Source organism: Pomacea canaliculata, linkage group LG1 (genome assembly GCF_003073045.1).
Source record: "Pomacea canaliculata isolate SZHN2017 linkage group LG1, ASM307304v1, whole genome shotgun sequence".
In the NCBI taxonomy this organism is placed as follows: domain Eukaryota; kingdom Metazoa; phylum Mollusca; class Gastropoda; order Architaenioglossa; family Ampullariidae; genus Pomacea; species Pomacea canaliculata.
The window spans coordinates 32,330,340-32,358,306 of NC_037590.1; the positions used below are offsets into that span (position 1 = coordinate 32,330,340).

The 27,967-nt window shown below is 42.1% G+C and overlaps 1 protein-coding gene across 1 annotated transcript; it reads right to left on the reverse strand.

Moving 5' to 3' along the window:
* LOC112559551 (protein Wnt-9a-like) lies at nt 1-27,657 on the reverse strand. Its single transcript, XM_025230886.1, is given in 5 exon segments — nt 1-3,676; nt 8,521-8,650; nt 8,652-8,787; nt 21,849-22,132; nt 27,361-27,657. Coding segments are annotated over 5 exon segments (1,152 nt in total). The 5' UTR covers nt 27,441-27,657; the 3' UTR covers nt 1-3,154.
* Nucleotides 27,658-27,967: the final 310 nt, after the last annotated feature.

Genomic DNA, 27,967 nt, shown 5'->3' on the forward strand with positions numbered 1-27,967 from the left:
TTCAACAAATTTTAATTACTTTCTTCGAACCTTTAACAAAACCAAAGAAAGTTCATTGTTTTGCGTTTCTACAAATGCTTAAAACTTGTTTTGCGAAGGTGATCAAATCAACAATATGTAAATGCTTCAGCCAATTTATCACACCGTGGAGGTATCAAACACACCGCTGTTTGTGGCAAAGAAATTTGTCATTCATCATTCGTTTTCTTATGTTTTGGGCTCCAGACAAAAGCCAAGCAAGTTAGATAATAAGCATGATTTAAAGAAGCGAAAAAGCTTGACTTGAACAAGGAAAAAAGTGGAAATTGTTTTTCCTTAATTCCTTAGTTAACTCTCTCTCTCTCTCTCACTCTCTCGCTCTCACTGAAAAAAAAAAAAACACTCAAACACACGTACGTGTGACAGTACTTTAGTACACGTCGTTAGATCTTTCATATTCGAAAGCTCACATATAACTGCAATATTTAAAGAAGATAATTAATACTCCAAAAAGTGAAACTATATATTTTATACACACATGCGCTTATATATAAATATAAACAGTCGACAAAATTCCTTCTGTGGCGCAAAACACATCGTTTAAACCTGAAGTGTATCCTTGTAGGCGAAATGTGCATACATTAACCATAATTATGTATGAAAGAGGAATGTTGGTAGCGCAGGTCTACTGTTTCTCTATGGTGCATATTGCAAATAAATAACAAAAGAGGATTATAATTAAGATACCAGTTTCCAAATAGGCAGTGAGGTGTCAAAATTAATGACTCTGGAAAGTACCCCGACAAAGCTGGTTGTTGTAAGATTTTATACGATACCAACACTAAGCCGCTCAGACATCCCCATCCCCACCTCGTTCTTCTCTTCTCCTCCTTCGTTCTCTCAGTCTCTCTCTCTCTTTGTTTCTCTTTGAAAATCTCAGAATTGATAACAATGCTTTTACCACGAACATGACATAGGAGCACGCACAGAAATCATAGTTTAATAAGTGTTCCCATGTCAAACAAGCCTCAGTATTTTGACATAGCAAGAATTTCACAAACAGAAACAACAAACAGTGTAAGGATGTTACAGATTAAAGCCAATGCCCAGCACTACATGGCATTAGTTTGATGTGATAAACACGATGCAGATTATATTTACTAAACGTTTCTTTATCATTCAGATTGAATTAATTTTTAAACAATCCTAAAACATGACAACAAGCTTTAAAAAACAAGTCAAGCTAAGACACGGGAAAAATGTGAAAACATGAGCAGATGACAATGCATGGTTTTCTCGTTTTGGTAATTTATTTCAGCGTCAAAGACATCAGTGATAAGAGCACCCAGATAAAATATATATTTCTGTTGTTTGGGGTTTTTTTTTCCTGATAGGAAAACGATGTTCATCAATTTCTTGAGCTTTAGGTGCAAATAGATGTTGATATCCGAGGAGTCCTTTGCTATGGTGTAATAATAACTTTGTGTTCTCTGGATTTGTTTGAATTGTTAAAACAAATATCTGTCTTATGCCTGCTATTTAGCTATAATTATATATGCACACGTTATCATCTACCCATAGTTGAACGCTCTATTTTAAATATATGCAAAGATATGACCGCACGAACGCACCACACACAAACATACACACCTATGCGCACCAAAATAAACATTTTAGCTTGTTGTACATATCTATGTTTGGTTCTGATTCATTGATCATAAACTCGCATTTCTCTGACACGTTCAACAAAGTTATATGCTTGTAAGGGTATCAAGAAAGCACATTGAAAATCTTAAGACTTCTTGTCCGTTCTGACATTTTGTTTTTGGCTTCCATATCAAAGACGACCTCCGAGATAAAACTAAAGGGGAAGTCGTCCTTAATGTGTGTATATCTTTTATATGATCACTTTTGTGACAAACAGCTCGATTTAGTGCCACCCTTGACATATGCACAAAAAAAACAAAGACATTTGCTTTCACATACATACACATTCACTCGCATGCCTGCATGCACCTGCTGCACCTGCACCCATTCTTTCGTTGGTGCGCATATCAATGTTTTGATTTTTTTGTTGTGTAACAATACTCTTACCAAGTTCATGTGCTTCTCGTAAAGTATTATAGCAACTGGTGATTATACAGTTAACAAGGTTGTCCTCCCTTGACCATGTGGTGTGTACCGACAGTGACGCCTTGAATTATCTCCCATTCAACGTTACACAGTTATGTCCCATGAATTCCTGGTTGATGTCTGCCCGGCTAGCAACCACGTGAAAGTACAAGAGATTCTACCTGCAAACATATTCGAGAATACATTTTCTATGACGCTTGTGTCCCACAAAATATTGTTCAACAAGGTTCATCGAGGCCACGTCGACTTATCTGAGCATGTAATGCCCGGCCGTCACGAGTCTTATACTTTTCTTTTTGCAGGCTGGCATCTGGGGTCATGGGGTTACAGTTCTGATAAAAGCAAATGCATGCGAAAGCCTCTGTCGTGTGCACTACAGTATTTGTGGCGTACATGAACTTTACTTTCCCACTTCCTGGTCGTTCTCGTTAAGAACGATTACTTGTATTCCATCACAATATTTTCTTTGAGGAGTTTTGTCTCTGAAGATGATTTTCCCCCTCCTCTAACTCTCCATTCCTTTCTCTTCCCTGCACTGTTTGGTACAAGGTGGAAGATAAAGCCGTCACAGGGTCTATATTTTCTTCCTGTAAAATATCTAGAGGTTTGCTAATGCTAGTCCTCTCGTAAGACCCAGTCAATGCATAAAAAGAATCACAAACGGGCAACATCTATCCATTCATCCTCTGAACTTCATTCTATTACAAAGCAAACGAAACAAGATGCAAGAAATTTGCACTTTAGTTTTCATTCCTGGGAAAGCGGTGGTCGAGTGGTTAGAGGATCGGTGTCTACGACCGGAGGAATTCAAGGAAGCCAATGGCACAGTAGACTACTTCTCCACCCTCACCCAGTTGACACCTGTACAAGGCTGGCGAAGGACAAGGCAGCGGAGTAGAGGAGAGGAGTACATCCTCCCGATTAGACTGCCCCCTCGAACAGAAGAGTGCGAACTAATACCTCACCCACCTCACGGTTAATTTTTGTTTTTCTTCTTGTTTGTTTCTACCTCATCAGATGAGGAGAAGACTAGTAAAGGGTGTCAAGCAACGAAGTCAACCAGGTATGCATCACTTGCACAGGTAGATCTCCTCCTCTTCCACGCACTCCTTGCACTTGACCATGCAGCACCAGATGACCTCGCACTGGCAGGCTCGCTTGACCCGCCGATGCTGCACGTTGTAGCCGCGGCCGCAGCAGATGGACTCGCAGCTGTCGTCGGCCCTGGAGCAGACCCTCCCGCTGGTGCCGGGGGAAAAGCGCGAACGGCGACAGAAGCTGGGGACTCCTCCATGTACACCAGCTCCCCGCGCTTGAGGGACACCAGATCCGAGGTCTGCTGGGTCAGGGCTGCACTACCTCCGGAGTCCCGCCTCTTGGCCAGCTGTGTCTTGCCGGTGGCTTTGTTGGTGTGGGAAGCTGCTGGCACTGAGTTGTCGTACTTGTGTTTAAGGATGTTGCCCACGGAATGGAAAGGAGCCAACTGCAACCAGCAGGTCTTGACGGTGCAGGAACCGGAAACGCCATGGCACTTGCAGGTGGTGTTCACTTGCTGGCTGACCACCTGTATGAAAAAAAAAATTCATGAATAAAAAACGCATTTTCTTGTCATGTCCGTTTACTCTCAGTTTTTTCTCACTGTACTCAGACTTGTGCACTATGATCCCCAGATCCAAGGTGCTACCATTTCGATGACCTTTAGAATTGAAAAATTAACGTTCGCACCTAGTGAGTTATATGTTTAGTATTGATGAATTAGATTATGTCAGCAAAACATGGCAGCCTCCTTGTACAGCCTAAAACCTGCGACAACTAGAAAATATTATTGTGCGGACATGATTCAGAACATATCTGTCATTTCAACCCAACATTCCATTTAAATAGCGTTTTTTTTTAAAGAGTGTTACAAAAATTTTTGAAACTTTTGGGGTTTATTTTCATTTCGTGAGAAAAATACACGTGGAATGACCTAAAGTCTAGCTTCTCACGTGACTGAAGCTCACGAGATATCTTAGAGACTGTGCTAATGAAGCGAAGTAGTAAAGTCGCACAAAATGATTTGTAAGCTTTTTGTCTTTGTCAAAACCAGGTGAGAACTGCCAAGCTCAAAGAAGTGTAAGTCATGAACAAAATAGAAGCTTTTTTCTCAGAATTAAGGAATCGCTATGAATAGCAATGAAATAATCATTAGAAAATAATTTTAAATTTAGGCAAACCCTTTATGATATAATGAATGGTTGATTATCACATTTTTATCGACACTTACATCACTAACATATTTTTCATTTTTGTAGGTTCTTTGGTCTTTAAAAAAAAAATTTCCCCTAAGTTGCATTTGATTTTCTCTCTCTCATTGCTCTTTTCCATGGACAGACAGGGGAGGTAAATTTACAAGTTCGTGGTATATAAAGAAGCCAGTACTTGCCCTTTACTTGAGAAATCCGTACTCGCAAACCATTTACATGTTTTGTTGTTTGTTTTTTGCTTAGTTGTTTTTTGTTGTTTTAAATTGAATAATCTTACAACAGCCGCTAAGGTTTGAAAATTTATTGTATTATTCCAGTCTCAACTTTACATTGTTCAAAACAGATGTTTTTTAAACAATACTTGTGTCAAACATAATGTTTGTCACAACTTGAGATTGGGTTTAATTAAAAATTATTGCCTTAATTAAATCGTTCATATATATTGTATGTATTTATTTTAAACATATCTATGCTTTATATATATACACACACATCCATACCGTATATATATATATTCTGTCCTCCAAATACACACAGCTTTAGCTCCTATTCAATACATCTGGTATATTTATACGATTATGTAAGTAGTTTGAAAGTATTTTCTTTGTTATTGGCGGAACCTTCTGCCACTTTTAAAATTCCTGATCGACAAAACAATTTATCTCACTATTGACAATTATTTACTAATCCGTTATCTATATACACTCTACTTGTGTCTGCTGTTTAGAAAGTCTGTATCATTAATATGGCTGGTGCGAGGAGGGAAGAGAGGAAAGGGATGGGGAGAGCAAGCGGAAAGGTCATATTGTGCGGTCGAGTTCTCGCAGCGTCTCTAGTAGGTAGTTGAAAAACATCCTTGATAGCAAGCAAGTCTGGTTTCTTTAACTTGTCTCCTCTTCCTGTGCTGCTACGTAGAATGGCCGCCGACCCTGATGATATAGGTGTCGCTCCGCTAACCCTGCAGGCCAAAGGTCGCTGGAAAATTGGAAAACAGTATGTCAGTAGGAAATCTCCTCTTTGAAGAAGATTGCGTGGCGAGCGAACGGGGCTCTGGCATGTCTCAGCTGCTTCCTCGTCCTCCGCCGCCTTCTTCAGTTCCGGAAGAAATTAGGTGTGTGTCATGTAGGCAGTTAAATCATCAGGAACTTTCACAATTGCACTTAATGAGAAAGCTGGGTTTAGACACCTGCAAGACCATGACTCCCTTTATTTCAATGACCATTGGTGCTTGCGAACATGTGCACTGATGCCTTAAGGTGCGAGATTTACCGATTATTTAGGGTACAATCCCTGAAAAGGGGATATCACTTTACGAAGATATATACAGTATATATAATTCTTGTGTCGGTGTGGTCCCAACAGGAATCACAACTCCACAAAGATCCAGAACAGAGTCTTTGCTTTCTGTCCTCTTGTGCTTTGGTTTCTCGTCATACTTTGACCTTTTCTTCTCCTCGTGCTTTTGCATGAGCACGGGCAGATCCATACTGTGACTCTGCATGCTCCTGAATTGGTCGAAGGCAAACAAAATATTCCCTTTTCACGGCTTTCACATAAATTTCACACCTCGTGGCCCAGAACCTTTGCATGCTGTGAAACCTTGAATGGGTTTAATAATGTGGAGGAAGGGAAAGTGGACGGGGGGAAGGAGGAGGAGGTGGAGTAAGGGACGAAACCAAGTTAATAATTAAAAAAAAAAGCTACAGGAAGCTCGGTTGGTCCTCTACATAATAATGCTCAGTCATCCAAGACGGTACGTACTGTGAAGGTCGACAAACTACAATACATTGATATATGTTGTCACAGCATCTCACATGTGCGCCCAACACTCATCCACGCTGCCTCTTCGGGATGAGGATGAGTTGCTCCAAGGGTTAGTTTCTCCTAGGGTCGTTCTTGGGGGTTAGTTTCTGTGTCTTGCTTGGAAGACTTCCACTTCTCCCACACGTACAAAGTCTTTTCCAGCCTTATGATTCACCGCAGGCTTGTTGATTTTATTTGTTTTCTTTTTTTATTGTTTTTCTCGTTTATCTCCTTTGACAATGTTTTTGTTTGCTTAGAACTGTTTGCACTTTTTTTCTTGTTTTATTTATTTTCTAAATAAAAATATTCAAAGATCTTCAGAAAAAAATGAACGGCACCAACAGGAAATGTGAGAAGTATTATTGCTATTATTTGCCTAATGATGATGATGAAATGAATGAAACTGTCCCAAATGAAGACCTTGACCGACCAAAGCCAGCCGACGTCACGCCGGACGGAAGACAAGACAAACAAACATGTCTGCCCTGTCTGCCCCGTGTCTGTGCTGGCATTTCGCGAAGCCGATCTCCGTCGTCATTCTAACTCTAATGTCGAGACCCCGGAGTTGTCATCCAGGACACCAGTTTGCATTCTCTGTTTTCTTTTCTTTCTCTCTTCCCCCTTTTTTTCGAAAATTGCTTTCACCTGATTTGCTGTGCACACATCTGGGAAAGTGATAGTGACTGGCGTGAACACGAAGAATGTTGTGAAAGAAAGAACACATGGGAAGACGGCATGTGGTATGAAAAAAATAATAATACATTTCTTGCTCCTCTTTTTCAAGCGAGAGAGGCGAGCACTTAAGACCGTTCACGAACCATCCGCGGAGTAGGCTTCCCGCTGAAAGGCCCGCTTGCCGACAGAGACCCGAGGGCGGCTGTGCGCTCTTTTCATGTGGTGTTTGTAAACTGTTAGTGTGAGACGGCTCCCCATGAACACAAGCCTCTTGGACGAGGTGGAAAGTGTCAACGCGGGGCCTGGGCGCCATTGTTCCCACCCGTACACATTTTCAAGCAATATGGTTAATCCTTTTAGGGGAGTTGGGCGTTGCGGACAAAAAGATTTGAGCCGACAAGCTGGCCCGCCAGTCACGCTGGAGTCCTCGCCCCCAGTCCATGCCTCCTCTTCCAGACATGCGCGCCGACGTGTCATCCCGCTTCCTTCCTGCGGCAGGGTGCACAAAAGGACGTTAATCAGAGGTCGCCTAAGGACTTAACCTTGACATTGGCTTCAGATTCTCTGCGGTTGATGTTGGCTACAAAGTGCGCGTGCGGGTCAGGAGGGGAGCTGGAGGATGGTTTGGTGGTCGCTGAGAGATGATGCATGTGATGTGTGTTGATAAAAAGACACGTGACGAAGTTGACGCTAAATGTCGTAATGGACTCGCGCAGTTACGTCAGAATTTAAGCATGACGTCACAAGTGTGATGCCAGCAGGACGTTGAATTACGGGGACAACGGGAACCTATCCCTTGAGCCTCTCATGCATGGAGAAAACCCTCGGAGTGCCTCGTTTTTGAATTGTAGACATGACTGGGCATGTCCAGCGGAATCCGGAGAATGCTGATGCGCGTTCTCTTCCTCCCCCACCTAACCCCACTCCCACATTCCCTTCACCACCCCTGCCCCACCCCAGCCCTCCCCACCTTCTGTACCGACAATGTCTTTGCGCCTAAGATCCCAGCCTGCTTTTTTTTTCGCGGCAGAGTGGATCAGATCCTCCCGTCAACGTAAATGTTTAAGCAGTCTTGGAAGTTAATCCAGTGAGTGGCTTGACAGTTTAGCTGCTGGTTTGCTCGCGTTATCCTTCACTGGCTGAACAGTCAACACCCCGACGAGATGAGGACATGGAAAGGTGGAGCGTTGGAGAGGGAGGGGAGAGTGGAGGAAAGGGTCAGGCTAGCAGCACTGTAGACTGAGGTCAGCCTGAAGCTAGCTAGGCATGCTGGTCGAGTGAACAGTCTAGAAGTGCTGCTTGTTGACAGGGGAAAAAACCGCCAATCAGCAGATTTTTTTCTTTTTTTTTTTCTTTTTATTTTTTGGTATCCAAAAGGCATCTGTGTGGTTGAACCAGCCATATGCTGAGATGTCATTGGTATGAACAGGTAAACCGATGAATGAAAGTGCAGTATCTGTGTTTTGTGTATGTGTGAATAGGGGAGGTGGACAGATTTATGGAAACCTAAGGCTTTATCACTCAAGACAATTGACTTAATGAGCAGTTGGAGAGAGGAATACTCAGACTGAAAGAAAAAGAGATTCACGGATAATACAAATATTTTCTAAATTAAATTAATTTAATAATATACATACGTCCCGACAGCAGTAAGACAGGAACAGACGCTAGCTGACTATCATACCTTTATGCCAACACGACTGTTGTGCTGGTCCACTTTGGCCCGAATGTCTTTGCCGGCTTTGTTGGCCCTCTTGAGGAACCGCCTCGTGAACTGCAGTCCAAACTGAATGTTGTCCCCGCAGCCGCCCCAGCCAGGTCTTCTTGTTCTCGGCGGGATTGGACTCGTCACACGTGCACCTGTCCAGCACACCTTGACTGCACGCACGCGCGAACTCATGCACCAGGCCCGCAGACGATATTGCGTACAGAAAGGACGTCTCCTTGGTTCCTGAGGTGGAGACAAAAACAAACATGATTGATGTGTACAGAACGACAGACAAAACATCAAAATGGTGGTCTGTACAAACCCGCAGTCCACAGTATTACATATATTTATTTTTCCTTTCGTCTTTCGCACCTTTCTTTATTTCATCCTTTGCGATGAGCTATTTAACTGTTCAGGTGTGAGTCACTTGTGGTCCACAACTGTTAGGAACATAAGATTATTAGTAGCACCATATATGTATAAAGTTTATTTATTAGTTCGTGGTAGCACTGTGGAGTATTCGTCTGGAACGGAGAAGCGGAAGCTGTCTGGAAAGTGATACCGTGGAGTGAGAGAAACATAGCATCCCCACCCCCTCCTATCCCAGAAATACTTGCGAATGTAAACGAAATGGCATGCGTATTTACTTGTCTCCTCTGTCTAATTACCAGCCGACAAAGTTCTCATCTCCTGTCAAATACACCGAGCATGGTCTTTGAATGCATGTGTAGGGAGAAAAAAAAGTCCAAGAAAATAAAGACACAGTTGGTTTGTTAATTTAAGTGTGCATGTTCATTAACTAATTAAGACACATTGGTCGAGTAGAATGTCTGAATGTTTCAACAGTTTCCGTTAAGTGGCCTCCACATGCCGCCCTTCCCCATCCTTTCGCCTGGTTCCATCATTCTATCAGTATGAAAGTTGTAGATGTGCGATAACATGACGAAAAATGTGAGTTATCTGTTGTTATCTACAGTCTGGAATGTCTGAGTCGCGCGTGTCATCGTTGCTGATGACACAAAGATAACACAATTTTAACTTCCTGTCGATAAAAGAAAATCTCTTCATGCAAAGCATATCAAGAAATGCTGTAATCGTGTTGGAGAAAAATGTGCAAGAAATGTTGGAAGCTGTTTTGAGAAGATTTTTCCCCTCGGTTTAAACAAATTGATTGACTGATCGATTTGTTGATTGACAGAATAGTCGCTTAGCAGGGAATTTCGCTTTTCGGTTTTGTGTTTAGCAAGTAGATGGTTAGTTTGTGGAGGGAGTGTTTAAAGGACATCACTTGGCTAGTTTTGTGTGTTTCTTCCTAATTTGATCCTAATATCTTTATTCTATAAATTCTGTTAATTTGTATTCATTCTTTCATGTTTATTAAGTACAGAAATCTTAATAAGGTTTCCTGAATCATGGCATCACACGATATCCGTTTTTCTGAAACTTCGGTGGTTTGCTGCTGATTTCATTACAAAACTTTTAAATTTTGAATATAGTTTGCAAGGTGTCACCTTAAATTAAATAATTTGATTTTAGGTCGTTGACTACAATTTATACTTTGTTAATCATAAACTCAATAATTTTTAATGTCTAACATCTTTTCAAAAACCTTCGTATGTTATCAAATAAAACGACAGATTTATTTCTGTCAACATTTTAAGATCGGCAATAAATAAGACACGATCCCATAAACACATGAAATGTGTTACTGATATTATTTCATGTCTTACTGGTGATTTTTATTTTCTTTCGCTTCATGCCATCCAACAGTACAAGACTAGAGAGATCTTAAAAGAGTTTTTTCGTTTGCAAGTCAGGACAAGATTTCTGTAAATAAAATTATAATCGTGGTTATTTAAAAAGAAGCATTTACACATGTAGGTTCCCCCCTTCACACAAGAATGAACAGAGGGACAAACACATTCACACAGATAGGCACACACAAGCACTTTTGCAAGTTGAAGTGTGCACACAGACACCATGTGACACACTTTCCCTGCAGTGAGACTCCTGTTTGGTGAGATAGTTACCAGATAACCCCAATCCACCATCTGTTGGTGAGGGTGAGGGTGAGTGTGTGTATGGGGGGGTTGGACCCTCCAGGACGCCAAAGATGAATTTGCAGACGCTGGCCGCGACAAGCAACATTCATCACCGGCAATCAGTACCTGCGAGAGGCCGGCGATGTGGAGGGGCCGGTGAGCACCACTCACGAAAGTAGCGAAGGTGGACGATAGGAGAGGTCTTGACAGCCATGTTCACCCACCGCGTTATCCCGCCTTCCAATTAACTGTGGCTGACTTCATCTGGCGCCTACACTTCTGCTACCATCCTGTCCCGGTCTGCAAACCCTCGGCCACGAGACTGCCAGACAAGCACCCTTACATTTCCTGATAAGCATTCTTCTCAAATAGGAGATCGAAGGAATAAATTAGTTTGCTAAAGATCCCACGTGCATGACCTTAGTGGGTCAACCTAATGATAGGCTCAGTCATGCGTGAAATATTAGTTAGCTCAGAAATATGTCTGCATATATTCCACTTTTTTTTTAAATTGCAATACTTTACTCATATGCTGGTTTTTTTTTTAATTTGCCTTTTTATTTCATTGATTTTTTAAAAAAATTTTTTGTTTGGTTTGTTTTTTAGGAGGTTTTTGTCGGTTTTATCGCGATATAAGTGAATTGAATGAAAGAAGACATCAATGAATTTAGGAGTGAAACATCCAGGCGTTTGTTTAGCGAAGTGTCAGATAAGTCTTTTATAGATTATTTCTACTTGTTCCGCTTGTACACTCCTCGTCCTCCAAATAAAGAATACATGAGTATTGTAATTCAATAACTATAATAAATGACCACGAGTGTACAATAATTTATATGTATGACTATGCGATGGGTTTTTAATCTCGTGAACTTAATGAACCCGAGAGAAACATTTGTTTGAGATAATTCAAAGCAAAACAAATGCGTTTTTTGTTATAACATGCACAAAATTAAACTGATTAATTTTTTATTGTTTGTTGTTGTCCAGTGTCATTCATAAGAGGTATTAAAAGTAAGAAAATTCTGTAGCAACTTTAAAAGTCATCTAACAGTCCATAACTATGCTTTAAAAAAAAAATACGAATACCTTTATTTTTCTTATTTCAAAATTCACCTCGAGAACTTTGGGCGAGGGCTTAGTGTCTCTTCCTCAACCCACGAATGAGCAAAACCAATTTTTTTAAAAAAGCAACTTACTCATCGACGAGAAAAGGCATGTTACGAATCCAAAGTGATTGACAACAATCGTCATTAAAAGCAGACCAAAAGGTAAACCCACGAGCGTTTTTCTGGCACAGGTGAAAAGTATGCGAACTCCACGTCCTGAATGAGAGTTGAGTGTAGTTTGTGTCCTCCCGCGTCCTGACTCGAGCTTCCACGCCAGGACACAAAAGATTTGGAAGGCGTGGAGGTACAGGGTCTCTACGCCAGTCCCCCAAAGCACCGTTAGCAGCCCTTTGTCGGTCAAACACCTCGCGGGACGCCACGGTCGTGCAGGAATATAAAAGCTTAACGTTTACGATTTCACGGTTCACTAGACCTGTTGGGGGGAGGGAAAGGTGGGGTGGAGAAAGACTGCCTTCAACGATCTGCCGGTTGGTTTTTTTCCTCCCGTAAAGGACCGTTTGTCCTCTGCAGTTTCAATGCGCCTCGGAGAGGGGCCCTTGTTCGACAGAGGGCGCTGCAAAACGTCGGCTTTTGGTCACCGTTGGCAGCACCGAAGAACAGGTGCCTCAATATCTGACAATGTGTCTTTTGTCCTCCAGTCGCGGCGGCCTGTCAAGGTGCATGATGGCGCCCAGAAGGCTGTCAGCCGCCAGAAAGGACGGTTCTTTTCTACGAGTTCTCATCGGGGACGAGGCTTTGAAATTTATGAGACTTGGGACTGACTGACACCCACGCTGTACCCGACCATGGGAGGGGATGAGGTGGTCGTCAGAGCTCTGTGTGTTTTTCAAGCACTTTTCCCCTTCATGATGATCGAGAACTCTCCTGACAGTCAAGTCAGTAATGGTTCCAAAATGTACTGTCCTGCCAAGAGTTACCTTTTCTTTTGCTAAAAATGAATAGCTTACCTTTTGTTTTTAACCTTTTCGTTCGAGTGAGTTTATGCAGTTCATTCGCAGTTTTTTTAAGGAAGTAAAAAGTCAGGACTGTTTGGTTAACCCTGAATGGATCAGTCAATGTTTCTGCTCCACCGTGTTCTAATCACTATCTCATAGTATGGTCTACCATCCTCATACTTAATCAGTTTTGTTGGTTTTTTTTTTTCTTTTTTTGAATGGTTGTTTGTTTTGTTTTGGTACGACTAGAACTTGTGTATGCGTTATTTCTTTTGCAAATTTTTCCTCCAAAAATGTTAGATAATGTTAGCTAATAAAGAGATTAATATAAAGAGCAAGACTGGTTTCGACTAATACGCATTCAGGTCTCCGCAGTGACACAAGACCTGAAAGGCCTCAAAGAGACAGGTTCAGTCAGTGCGTGGCAAGCTAAGGGGACAACGAGGTGAACCAAGCACGACGACAGCGGTCGAGTGTCCTTTAACAGTCAGTCAACGAGCAACGAACTCGTCAGCAGGAGGACGATATCCACCGCAAGCTGCTCGCTGAATTCAAGAAGCCCATGAACGGAGAATCTTCAGCTCCGACCACCAGACTCCAGGCACCACACCACCGTGACTCACCAGGTGAAATATTGTCGCCGTGGCACTGGCAAGTTGGTCAGACAGTCGATGGCAAATTGGTCATACGGCCGATGGCAAATTGGTCAGCCAGTCGATGGCAAGTTGGTCAACCAGTCGATGGCAAGTTGGTCAACCAGTCGATGGCAAGTTGGTGCAACGGCGGCTGGCAAGTGCAAGACTGTGAGTCACGAAGGATGCGCACGACTTCAAGCTGTATGTGTCTGAATGTGTGTTCACATGGAATATATTTACACCCTCCAATATCATTAAGAAGAAAAGATAACAAGAGTTTATTTAAGCACGGATGTGAAAAACAAAACTTCAATTAATAATCTAGCAAAAGTAACTTTGAAGAGAATCTCTAGCACGAGCAGCACACTGAGATACTGAGAGTGTAATGTATTATGATGTATTTTGCCTTGGAATTTTTTTTAAAAATCAGCTAAAGTTACTTATATAATCGCTTTCGTCAGATCACCCACATAAATAAAATTGACTAGAAAGTCGTGATAATTAAGCGCCTGAAGCTTCAAACTGAATTAGACCTCTCTCTTAGTCTGTAATAGGAAATTAAATGACCAGTTTTTATTTTGTTTGTTGTGTTGTTTGTTTGTTTGGGTTTTTTTTTTGTTGTTTTGTCTAGTTGTGCAGTAGAAGCCAGCTCTCCGTTAAGAAGATACTGATTTGTCAATGCATAGCTTTATACATTCGTGCTCCTTACTCAAGTCTCCAGAAGCTTCTGGTGTTGTCCGTATCTCTACCCATGAAGGAGGGATCAATGAAAGACAACACAGTAAATCATTGTCGAGAGAAAGTATACACATGAATGAAAAGTGGATTCTTTAGCCAATATCTTCCCCACCCCACCCCCACCTCTCTCTCAAAATAGAATTCAAACTAAGCTTATAAATATTTCTTATATCCTCTCTCTCTCTCACACACACACAGACATATTTCTTAGTTCATCTCAGCCATCAATGTACTCAGCGCTGTCTATTTCTGGCCGAGGAATACTGAGGAGGGGAAAAAATAAACTGGAATCACGCCGAATCTCTGCATGTTGAGGAGGATCGCTGCCAGCTGGCCTGGGATGCCCAGATGGAGCTTCTCACGACAGGGGGCGCAACTCAGCAGCTGACATGGCGGGTCCATCTTGTAGGCACTCGGTGCATGTGCGTGCACGATAAAGATGTGCGATACATGGAGGTCTGCAGGCAGGAAGTCGGCTTTTCTGTGACAGACTGACCTTGGCTCGTGCAACCCTGTCAGTGCTGCTTGCACCCGCAAGGTATCAGTGAAATGTTGCACTATCGGGTACATGTTTGCTAGACATGGGATGTACACATCCTGCTTCCTACAATTTCTTTGCTATTTTTTTTTTTTTTTTACAAAATCCAAGAAGGTTCTTCGTGCCTATTACCGCCATTCTAAGGCTTGAAATACCTACGGAACTATCCTCCTCATCTCCTCCTCATCATCAACAAATGAAAGATGCTACAGACGATACTTTGCACTTGAAAAGATTTGTCCCAAAACCTGTGATCATCTCATATGGCCACTCATTCACCACTGGCAAGCCTGGCAACAGGATCCGCATTAAAAATTAAAGAATGAATGTAATAAAGATTATTGATGGCCATTTCCTGATTGTTGTACCTAACACATGTTCGCAGGACTGGGCATCAAGGGTTTATCCCTTTTAGAGGGGAGAAAAATATCTCTCTTTATCTTCTTATAAATAAAGAATCATGAACTCACGAGTGACGGAAGGAAGGGAATAAAATGAAAGAGAGTAACATTTTTTTAAAAATAGACCATCAAGAAATGCTAGCAGTCAAAGGCAGGAGGAGCTGACTCCATATCCAGGTCGATTTTTGACTGAGGTATGTTTGTAGATAATGACCAACATTATTGATGACAATGGACAATTTAAAGATGAAAAATGTGCTCAGTTAAAAGGTAAAAAGTTCTAGCAACAGGTAAAGTAAATATGAGGAAGTGAAACAATCTAAAAACAAAAAAACAAAAACAAAAAAACACCCAAACAATCTTACATCTAGACTATTCATATGCACACCTACATCACACACACACACAATCACAGTTCATCTGTGATTGAGCAAATGGACTGCAGATGGCACGAACGGTTTCAGGTGCCTTTTGTTTCTGACCACCCGTTATCAAGGAGGTAGGGAGTGATAACGAAATTATTTAAATCATGATAATTAAATCTCTAATAACTAAAATAAAATACTGGCTTTTTCACTCGCATTTTAGCTGAGATATTCCGTCTGTGTGAGTCGAGATGTTTAAAGCAAAAATTAAACTGCTAAAGCTAGGAGTTTGTCATCAGAGAGAGAGAGAGGGAATGTAGGAAGGAATTACGGCAAGAAGGATGAGAAGAAAATATTTTGAGCAATTTGTGCCTTTGTTAGAGACTGTTTTTAGCTCCCCAATTAGTAAATCATGCAACACTAATTTATTGCTGTAGTTCAACAAAACTTTCGAATATGATTTCTATGTCGTTGTTAAAATATTTTCCTTACATCCTTCACTGAAGTTCTGTAAAATGTAAGATGTGATTTATAAAGTTTTGTCAAGATGTACTGGGTCAGCACTTCTGCCCTTTCAGTCCTTCCAAGGTGGCTACAAAGTGGCTACATTGAGACTCAGGTGTTGACATTTTCTTATTTACATTTGCTGCCGGCGGCTCATTGGAAGATTAATTAATGAATGAACGGACTGACAGAGCGAAGAGACAAAAAAGACGCAAACGCAAATACCGCAAAAGCACAAAGAAGATCATCAACAACAACAACAACAACCCCAACAACAAAATAAAAATAAATTTAAAGAAAAAATAGAGATGTGCCCAAATACTACACATCAGAACATGGATACGCACCGCACGCACCCACCTACCCTCCACACGCACACTTTTCCTGATTGAGACAGCAATTACGGGTCAGAGTTAAACTGCGTATGTTTTCGGTTAAAAAAAAAAAAAAGAGAAAAAAAAAGCTGCAGATGTCTGGGGTCTGCCCTACCCTCCTCCCCACCCGCCTACACGTGAGAATGGCGTAATTAGAGTTTACATGCCAAGGCTGGGGTGCCGCCACTCTGCTCTCCCATTGAGAAGCAAGGTCCCGCCACCCGTCCTCGCGGAGCATTTGGACACGTCATCGGAGAAACAAACGGAATGTTTCTATTTGCGAGACGCCACCTCTCTCTCTCACATGATTTTTCTATCTTTCTCTCTTGTTATTTCCTTTCCATGCAAAGTTAACAGACACTTTGCAGGAATCTCAAAGATATCTATTCTTACACTGTACCTAGAAATTATCAGTATATTCCACACATACACAAACACCACAAAAGACGTTTGAGAAACTGCCAGATGTTTTTGCTACACAGTTAAAATATTGCAGTTATTTTTTCATCTTCTAAGTGGGACACAAATGTAACTTTATTTGCCAAATTTTTACATTCAGTTACGAAGGCGCTTTAGAACACACATACAATGGTCCTAAGTCATCCAAACATCAGAAATGTAAACATCAAATTTCTAAACACAAAACCGCACAGTACACAGAAACATAATTGTTATGCTCGGAGCATTTAGTGCAGTAGACTCCAAACCAAGGTCAACGGATGTGGTTTTAAACGGGCTTTGTTTGTTTTTGTTTTGTTTTGTTTTTTCAATCTGTCAAAGTTGCCTGGGATGGACTCGTCAGGGAATTTCGTTTGTTTAACCCTTGAACTACTAATTTTTTATTTTGTTGATAAGCAGGTTAGTGGGTTATGACACAGCAGATGAATCATTCGACCTTTCTCTCTGCACACAAAGATACAGATGATTGTATACATCACAAATGTCCTCACACTGTCCGTCAGTGTCTACCCTCGGTGTCCAAATAAAAGGAACTGTAAATAGTAAAAAGTGCGCATGAGAATTGTGATTACGATGCACCTGATCGTAGAAGATCTGTATATTGAAGTACAATCCTTTTTACAAGGTTAGTTAAGATCTGCCCAATTACTGAACTGTGGATGAATTGTGCCATAGACCGTGTTGAAGTACGTTTGTCACGTGACTAAATGTCGGTTTTAGGGGAAAAAACACACTAACAAGACTTATACTCGGTATAAGTTATGATGTAATTAACTGATCAATGACAGCATTTTTAGAATAATTTACTAGCAGGGATGAACATCAGCCAGGTAGTTTGTAGGGGGGCTGAGCATCAATCACCTCCACGTGTCTCCACCAATCCCACAAGTCTCCAGGTCACGAGGCTGCAGTCCAAACATGCTGACACCAGATAAGTATACCCATTGAAGTACCCCTACCCAACTCCAGACTTTGACAGTCTGTGAACAAATTTGCTCGAGGGTTCACGCGTACAATCACACTACAAACGACCAGTAACGGTATGATTTCTTGAGTCCCACCATCAGGACCTTCTGTCGGATGCTTCCGGTTGTGACAGGAAGAGGATGCAGGCTTCTGTGTCCCAGAATGTAATCGCCAGCACGGAACACTTCGTAGCAACTGCTGCGAACCACGTACCTGGGGATGAGTAGACACTTTCCGCTACGTGATAAATCAGGACCGTGATGTTTGGCGGGGAATGTGTTATCTGGCCGCCGCAAATAAACACCTCTTGAACCTGGGCGACACACTGCAGCGGAGCCGAGATTAAAGACAGCAGCAGAAGCCCCACGGAGGAGGTGAGCTCACAGGCTGTCTGTCTCCTATCGGGGATGAGGGAGGTGGGGGAGACAGGTTTACTCATGGCGATGCGCGCGCTCGTGTGTTCTACCGACGCCACGTGGAGGAGGTGGTGTTCGCGGATTCATTAGTCACTGGGCCTTTGCACGTCTGACCACTTCTCGAGAGGACAGTTGGTAAAAGACAGACGGTTGCTATCAGTACAGATGTTTACTATCAATATTACGAAGAGTGCCGGATACTTATCCGAGGACTGACCAAAAATAAAATTGCCTTTATAAGAGAGGGTTTTTTTTGTGTGTAGGTTGTTGTGGGGTCGTTATGATGATTGTATCCATCGAAGCATTACAGACTCTTATAGACAAACACTGGGATGGGTTGCCCATGAGTTCTCCGAGAACATTGGCATTAAAGGACAATTAGGACTAGGAAGATGGAAAGGGGGTCTTGACAGTCGTTCCCAGGCGATGTTGAGGTCATGCTGGTAGTCAACTGGTAGACGAGGGGCGGACGCACAGTCATCAGAAGGCTCGAGGGCTGTTCCAGAATCAACAGACCGTGAAACGTCCTCGCCAGCCTTTGTTCGGCGTTTAGCCCGTCGCGGTGGACTCCAGCGTCGCTGCCGTTGAGTAGCCGGTCCGTTATTTATGACGAGCTCGTGTGGGTCACTCGCGGCCAAAAGCCAGTTTGGAAGATTTCCCCTCCTCACAAAGACCCCCAACATAGTGCGACTGACCCCCCAGCGCTCAGTGCATCAAGGTTCTCACGCCTTATGCTACATCCCAAAGCCGCTTTCTATGGAGCAGTAACCAGAGCTGTTATTTATTTCAAATCTTTAATGGGCAAATATTTTAAGGACCTTTACAATGACAATGAAACGACGGACACATCTATTGTAATAAAGCCAAGTGAACAATGAGAAAATATCTGACACAGTCAAACATGGATAGGATTCGATATGTTTACAGCAAACATTTTTTTTTGGCAAGGTTTTGACTCACTTAAGTTTCTTTCCATTGTATTCATCGAAGTATATTCATTTACTTTAAATTTCTTTATTCATTTTTAATTGTTTTCTTGATTTTTTTTCTTGAATGGGAGAGCGGGGGACATACTTTCTCTCTCTCTCTAACGCATTCTTTTCTCCGTTGCTCTGTCATTCCCAACCTGTCTGTCCCTCCTGTGTGGTATCGCAATGACCTCATTCCTGGCAGTGATGGAGTTAGGACAGTCACTATCTCGCCGGGTCAAGAACTCACCGTTTCGATGGCGGCCAGTAGCATAACGAGGTCATTAAATCAAGCGAGTTATCTCCCCAAAATTACGGTAGCCGGGTACTTTACGGCGGGCGTTCTTTGAATAGCACCCGGTGACCAGCGCCGAAGCCTTCATTCATGACGATGTATAGATTCTCTTTACATCAATTGTTGTTGACGAAAGATAGCCACACCCTGGATGGGTCCTTTTTTTTTCGATAATGCTCCTCCGCGATGTGGATATATTTTTTGTGTGCTTGTCTGATAGTTGTCGTGGACGGTACAGAGCTATCAAGAAGTGATTTAGGGGAGATAAATCATACATGTATCCTGGACCACATATAAACATTTTAAGTTTATTTTTTTATTTTATTCCTCATTACGATAAAGAATAACAATCACACAAGAAGGCGTCCGCATGTTCGAAAAAATATATATCGAGAGAGAAATATTTCTTATAGAGAGGGATGGATAAAGAACGCAGAGAAAATGTGATGGTAAAAAAAAAAACAACGAAGGGACACCAACATAGCTACAGAACACATAAAAAGACATCGATGATGATGATGATGATTGTGTTATTTTGCTTCCACCCCTTCTCCTCCCCTCCTACCTCCGATACAAAAAAAAAGTGGTTAGGTTACAGAGCACACAAGGGAAATTCCTCTGATGACCTGGTGACACACGTTTAAACTTTGCAAGAGGAATGACTGCTGACCTTCCATCCCCTCCTTCCTGCGCACTTGACCAGCTCCGCGCAACCCCGCGGGTTCGCTCCCAGATGGATGGGGTTTTGTTCCTCTCCTACCCCCTTCCCAGCCATCGCGATCGTAAACCGAGTGCCAGGAGACGAGAATCCCTGGATGCCTCATTTGTCAGCAGGGTGTATGGGGGAGGTAACTCACTCAGCAGAGTGTATGGGGCAGGTAACTCACGGCGTGATTAAGACGTCCGCTTATAGTGGTGTCAGGCAAGAGGGCGCCACTAGTCGCTGATGAAGGTTAAAGTTCCAACGGACGCGAGCATGCAGTACTAGAAAAAAATTAAAACCTTTGAGTACTATGCTGACAGGTGAGAAATATTTATATGCTACAGTCAACAGTCCGGGTACTTCGGTTACCTTCCCAACTCCTTCTCCCCTTTGAGTGTGAAATCATCTGTCGGTGGAAGCACTTTCCAGACCAACTAACCAAGATAATGATGTCCGGTAGTTTGGACTGACTCGTCATTGCATCATCGTCGTTTCATCCTCACTGCCATCACATCTCATTCTCATCATCTTACAGTATACGCAGTATTGTCCACATACATTGTTCGTATCGTAAGTCGTCGATTGAAACCGAAACAAACTCACTGGCACTGAAAGCTTCAAGTTGAGGTCATTCAGTCAAGTTCCGAATGTCAGTAACTGGCTTATTCACTGTTCATAGTTCAGACCTGTTTATGCACAATAAATACATCAGAGAGATTTGTTTCTAGATTTTTCTATAGTGTTAAAACTACTTATTGTTCATACACTGACTGCTGCTAAAAGGAAATTTTCATTTCAACATTTGTTTGTACTAATAATAAAGATGGATTTATTTAGCTCGTTTCTCATCTGTAGAGTAGACTCGAAGTGCATCCCTCCATCCCGTGTGTTACGCACGCGCCGTTGACGAAGAGTGAAAACAAATCGCTTTCATCGACGTTTGTGTGTCGGCCTGTCACAGCCATTGTCAGACCTGACAGTTGGCACGTGGCAGCTTCCAGCCTCCGATGACAGCCTGTTCCGCAGCACAAAAAAGCAATCTTGTCTTGTTTACAAGCAAGCTGTCAAGTCAAGAACAGACACTGTGGGGTAGGGGGGCGACGGGAGGAGGCGAGCACGATGCTCGATGCCTTCTGCCGCGGACATTGCTCTATGTGAACAGTGTCTTTGGAATCCATTTTCTTGTATATCTTTGCGTGTGATAATGTTTCTGTATAGTCGGTATATAATTATATATATCATAGGACCACAGGACAGGCGGCATGTGATGTTCATGGCACGTAACAACGTGACGTATGATATAGAGCAGATAGAAACTGAGATGTAACCCATAGACACAGAAAGATTGGTATATGACATAATACATGTTGATGACATGAGTAAGAATGTTAGGGGATGTATAACCCACAGACCGAGCAGTGGCGTCTGGAAGTATGGGTGTGAATGTGATCGGCATTGGTCGACTAATTGGCGACATTGATAAAGTCAAATTCCTAGAGTAGTTGACAAATCCTTCTAGATCTTCTATTTTGTAAAACGAAAAATAGAACGAAAGATAACAAAACAACGGATGGAAAACGATATCATGTAATGTTTTGCACAATATACCACGAGGTATGTGCCGCAGAGTATAATGGTGTCTAAGACATGATAGGATGTGATGCAGGACACGTGACACACATGTAAAAAATGCCGGGGTACCAGGGATCACCATACTCATGTACAACATTCGAAAGAACCTGACAGAACCTGCCAACATCCAAGGAAACAATTCTACAGAACCCAACATCCCTGTAGAACCCAACAGCAGGCAGTAATGGTCAGTGAAGTGTACTCACCCTTCTCCAGGATGTTCTGTCGGTACTGTCCTAACGAACAATTCCAGCGCTCGTACTTGAACTGGTGCTGACACTCCAACACCGACAGTCGTGTCGCCTTGATGAGGGTCTCCGGGATGCCCTTCCCTCTCCGGCACATCCGCTGCTGACGTCGGTGCAGCTTGAGAAGCTTGCACAGTTCCCTAGGGGACACCGGCGCCTGGCTGCTGGCCATCTTCTCCATGCCGATGACGTTGTCCTGCGCCTCCCAGCTCAGCGTTGGAATGGGCTCTCTGGCAGTCAGCCTGCGACAGCAACCACTGCTTCATCACTCTTTCATCCCTCGCCTCGAGAAAAAAGAAAGAAAGAGCACTTTTCGTCACATTTTCTGCATCTATTACACATGTGTTGGGTTTTTGTTCGTATTTGGTTAGAGTGTTTTCGAGGACTCCATCATTTCCTTCGTGAACGCCCCGACGGTCCTCGTTCTAAATAAGTAAATAAATTCAGCCGCTGTCGCGTTCTGCACACACCCTGGAAAATAAACAGGATGTGTAGATGCTGCTAGCGGTCATACCTTCGCTTTCAGGTTCTTAGTTTTATCCTTACTCCTCCCCCCTACTTCTTCACTCATTATGGAGCAAATCACCATTGGCTGCTAAAGACATGAAGGAAGGCGATGGAAGAAGACATGCACTCCTTGTAACAAATGGCTTCCATTCAAAAAAATTGTATATGTGTGTGTGGCGTGGATGAGGTCAGTCAGTCGTTTTATTATTTTTTGTTGTTGCAAAGTGTTTTATTTATATCTACCCAAATCGTCGAAAAAGTCATCGCGAGTAGGATGTATAGAGATTTTTTTTTTTTGCTTGGTCCAACTTTCTTTTCTGCGTAACATGGGGAGGTTTATGTGGAGCTGAAACCAGTCAGCCGTGTCGACGTTCTCGGGGGCCCACGCCAGGAAGCCAGTATCCGATTCATGTTTTGATAAGGTTGTGAGCGATCAACAAGCAAGTGACCTCAGCGCCGTCTGACCCAGCGAGTCGGCATCGCATGGCCGGCCGCCGAGAATGGCGGCATCGACTTACGCACATTAGCGTCGCCACAACCACTGCGACGGGAACAAGTGAAAAAGGACAGCGTGAAAATGCGACCCACCTGTATTACCTGAACAGGTACCTGAATTGCAGCTCGGGTGTCTTGTCTGCAGGCATAGCAACACTTAAGAAACTTTCCACAGACTGCGGAAGACTAGGTGCAGAGGCAACAAGCAGGTGTACGTGGGTGGTAGGTAGCCGAGGAATGAAAAAAAAAAGAAAGAAAAAAGAAATACTTTCAGGAAGACAACAGAGGTCTGTCTCGGGATTACATACAAAATCTTCGCCAAATTTCCCGGCGCGGATTCCAGCAAACCAGTCAACCGCTGGAGGCGACATCGGGTTGGACGTTCCAAGACGAGGCATGAGAAACATACCGCCAGATGTCACTTTTCGTCGAGGATACCCGCTAATTTGTCTTCCCACTGAAAGAAGCCAGGTTCTTTGTGTTTTGTGAGATCAGGGTGCGAACGCTCGGTACCGTCGGCAGACCTTCATCTACCAATCCTCGTGTTTCTTGGCATTTCAAGATGGTCGTCAAGCCACCTGATTAGGGTGACGTTCCTTCTAAGTTCGAGCTTTGAACTCCGCTAGGTGTGTGACATGGTGTGACGTGGTGTGACGGTTTGTTACCGAGGGTTCAAACTCTTAGGTCGAGCGTTAACCGAGTCTAAGTGATGGCTACTGAGGGCTGATGATGAAGTTTGTTGATGGGGAGGAGGGTGGGGAAGCACGGGATGAAGTGCACGCCGCTGTCGCTGACAGCGTTGTAAACAAGGAAGAGCCATCGTTAATTGAGATACAGTGTAGCGAGGCCTGCCACGAGTTTTCTTGCCACGTTCCTAGCTCTTCTTGAAAATATTTGCAGAAAATAGAAAAGCACATTTCAGGATAACCACAAAAAAGAAAAAAAGGTTTCATCCGCATCTCTCCCTAGAGTAAGAGCAGCAGAATTCAAGAGGTAACCTCACAATTGTAAAAATAAAAACATCAACCATGTTTCTAACGAAACTCACTTCTGTCTTCATCGGCACCTGCCTCTCAATTAGGGCCATTTTTAACAGGGCAAAGGGCCGAAGCATCACACCTCCGAAATGTCACAAAATTAAATTGATTTGTGAAATGTATTGTTATCTGTATTATCAAATTATTGTCAATTGTATTGTTAAATGTATTGTCGTCAACTGTATTGTCAAATATTTCGTCGTCAAATGTATTAATAAAATATTGCAAAACAAGTTTAGAATTAGCACGTTGACCAAAGTTTCAGTGCTTCGAACTTTACCCCAAACTCACTGGTTTTCTGTGATCTTCAATCACAAGTTTGTCAAACTTGGTCAAACGGACGAAGGAATTTTTTTCCGGCCTGTGTGATCCGTTTGTGGTCTCCTCCGGCACGCTGAATTATCAAATTATTGTGTGGGTTCGTGTAACCTCCTCTTCTTCTACATTCAGATTATTGTCTATGTCGATATGCTTTTCAGTATTACCCGCGGCAACAAGGTTGGACCTTTTATATCTGGTCTTACAACCAAGATCAAGCCAACCAACTATTTCGATTAATAATAAAATTTGAGCAAGGGATAAGTCTGAACCAAGAAGACAGTAATAAAAGCTTGGACTATATCCCTTAAAAAATCACTAATTAGACATTTACTAAATACTTCTTATGTCCATCTGCATTTGGTAGACTGAGAAATATTTTACTTCATTAATATTGTTTTGTTAACGTTTGTAAATGATGGATATTTATGTAAATATAAATTATTGTATTTCAAACAAAATCGAAAAAAAAAATTAAAACAGGTCGTACAGTGAGTTATTCATTTCCTCGTTAAAAAAAAAACTTCGACTCATTGCAAATGTATCGGGGTAGAGGTTGGAGGTTGTGAGGGTGGTAATTCATCTGATTACATACGTGTGCACGCGCATTCTTATTTGCGCGTGCGTTGATGAGATATTCTTCATCCTCTGAACTCGCACTTATTTTTAGAGTCAAACAGTTTAGGGCTGTTGACTTGAGTATGTCAGCACATATAGCGACCGGGAGGTTATCCTGTGTTTTTTCGAGGGCTACAGATCACGTCGACGATATTGTAAACATTTGTACAAACAGGCCTGTCGTCTATTCGCACTGCGCGCGGGGATCAGGGGCAGAAGTGAATGTTATTCACCAGACGACTATAGAAGCCACTCTCACTTTCTCACACTGTATTTATTTTTAATCTTGGCCACACATCTGTCACCACCGTTGAGTCAGTCTCACTAACTGTATTAGTCATCCACAGAGAAAATACTAGGTTTGTATTTTTAAACGTGTGAACATACTGAGGTTTATTTTTTTAAAGTTTTGTAAAACAAAATTTTTTATTGAAGTAAAATTATACCGCACTACCAGTGACTATGTCTTCATTCGATTAATGTCAGTGCTTTTCGATTTATTTCTCCAGTCACTTCGTCGTTATCTATTTTTAATCATTTTATCATTTGATATTATTTTTCATTCACTTTATATTTGTATTATAAATTATTCGATAAGCACTTGCTGCATTTCTGATTTACAAGGTATGGGACAGATATCCTCCACAAAATATAAACAGGAAGAAAAAAACTTTGGTGTCAAAGCATAAAATAGAAAACCTTGTTTTACAACCACTCCAGGATGAAAACTGTATTTTCATTTAACTGCTCTTTGTAATCATATGACTGAATGAAATGGGTAATTTATTGAGAAATGACTGGTTAGATTAATTTTTAAAAGTGAAATCTGTTTACACATTTTAAGCTTCTATCCACAAACTGAATAAACGGTCAGAGCTAAGACTGCTCCTTAATCTAAGCAATAAGGCGCAGAACTTTCAAGAACAAGACAAGTCTTATTTGAATTTAGTTTCCTTCACTTCAGGTTATCAAGAAAAAAGTTGAGTACTAGCTTACACCCATCCTTAGACCCTCACATTTATTTTTGACATACATGCCAGCTGCAACCATATTGCGCTCACCGGATGGAGCGGGTAAATGTAACAATGTAGTCTGTCGGTCACACACGATTCATCCCTCCCAAGACACACACAACCAACCGGTTGAAGATAGGTTGGGTAGCTCTTTCTCTCATCATCTTTTATTTTGGTTGCTCTCGTCTGCCCACCACTGAAGGTTGAGCCGAGCATGCGTATATCCTTCTCACTGGTCACAGATGTAAGACAAATGTTGTCTAAAGTTTGCAAGAACCCTAAGTTGTTTTTTTTTTTAATTTCCAGACGATAGATGAGCACCAGCCTGAGTTGCATAATATAGTTGAGGACCTACGAGTGGAACAAGGAGAAGCATCATGATGTAGAGAACAGCTGTTGGTTGTTACTCCAGTCCAGGTGCGAGACGACACCTGTTGCTAAAGCGTCATAAGGTCACGTAGTTCGCCGTGTGGCTTTTCATAAAGCCCTACCCCAAACAATATTTTTCCCTGGGCATCGAACCTCCACCCGGAAAGATACGAAGGCTTTTCTTTTTGTCAAGTATTCAGTATGATTTATTAACAAACCAACCGTGGCAGGAATAGACAGTCACATGCAAAGAAGATTTTGTTAAATTCATCACATCACTAGCACCATCATACTTTCCATCCTATGTGTGTGTGTTCAGCCTTTTGTTGTATCTGATTTTCTGTGTATTTAGGCTACCGTTGGTAATGTGAATAAAATACACAAAATGGAAGCTTATGCCACCAAGCCTCCAACAACAAGTCCGGTAGTTTTCTAGAACAACTTTCATCGCTGTCGATAAGGATGACGAGTGGACTCATCAATGAAAGTACGCATCTAGTTTTCTCAGTCTTTTCTGGCTGTTTTCCTTTATTTCTAAAGCTGTTGGGTTATTTCCGTGATCTAAAACCGTCCATATTTTGAAAGCCAGTTAGCTGTTACATGACTAGCTAAATAAGATAAATATTTGTGGTTTTGTAATTGCTGACCACAATTAAAACAAATTATGACCTCAAAATTAAGAAAAAATGGAATGAAATAAGAATAGTCAGGTTAGTAACAGCTGTGGTGAGTAAATGAGAGTTTGTGAAAACATTAAAAAATATACGAAAAAAAAAAATATATATATATGCTAGGACGGCTCTAAATCCATCAATTAAAGAGATGATTAAGAGAAAAAACAAAGTTTGTTACCTTCTTACGTCTCAACAATTTAGCAGCACATGCTGGATGGTCAGGGCATTATTACATTACATACATCAAGGAAAATTATCTTTCCATAAGATGGAAAAACAACAAAAATGTGTGTGCCTTCCATAAAGCTAAATTCAACATGTTTTCTTTCCTGAGATGTAGAACGAAAAGAAGCAGAGATGCTGGAGACAGGTTGGGAAAGTTCGTTAATTATGTTTGTTGACAGTCTATTAAACTTGAAAGTGTAACTACCGTACTTACCCAAAGAATCCCCAGATGTTAGGCAGGGCGAAAAGAAAAACAAGGCACGTGTATCGTCGGCGGTTAGCCAGAAGAACCATTGTGTTCAAACCCCCCGGTGCGTGTCATTTCGAAGATTCGCGTGGTCTGTTACCATAGTTTTCCTCCCTCTGCTTTATGGCACATTTTTCTCTCTCCCTCCCCCCGTCTGATCCTGTTCAGACCTTATAATCTCTGGCTCTGGTCAAGAGGTCATTCTGCGAATCCAAGAATGGACAGACACCAGACGATCATCCATTTCCGATGTACAAAAAGATCACAAAACTGCCGAGAGGCAACGCATCTGAAAAGTGACTCCTATTCTTTGGCTGACACTGGTAAACACCGGTCACAAGACTGAAAACCGCTTTGTTTTCCTTTTCAAAAGCTCTTGACGAACACTTGGCGTGACGAAGACGAGCCTCACAGCATGAGAACAGACCTCGACGACACCAGCAGCGGGGCGAGGATTGTAAACCTCCGGCTTCCTCCCCTTCACAGCTTGTTACGGTGCAATTAAACCGCGTCCATACATCCCCAGGATTTTCACACTACTTTTTCACACAGAATTGCCTTTTTTTTCCTTGCT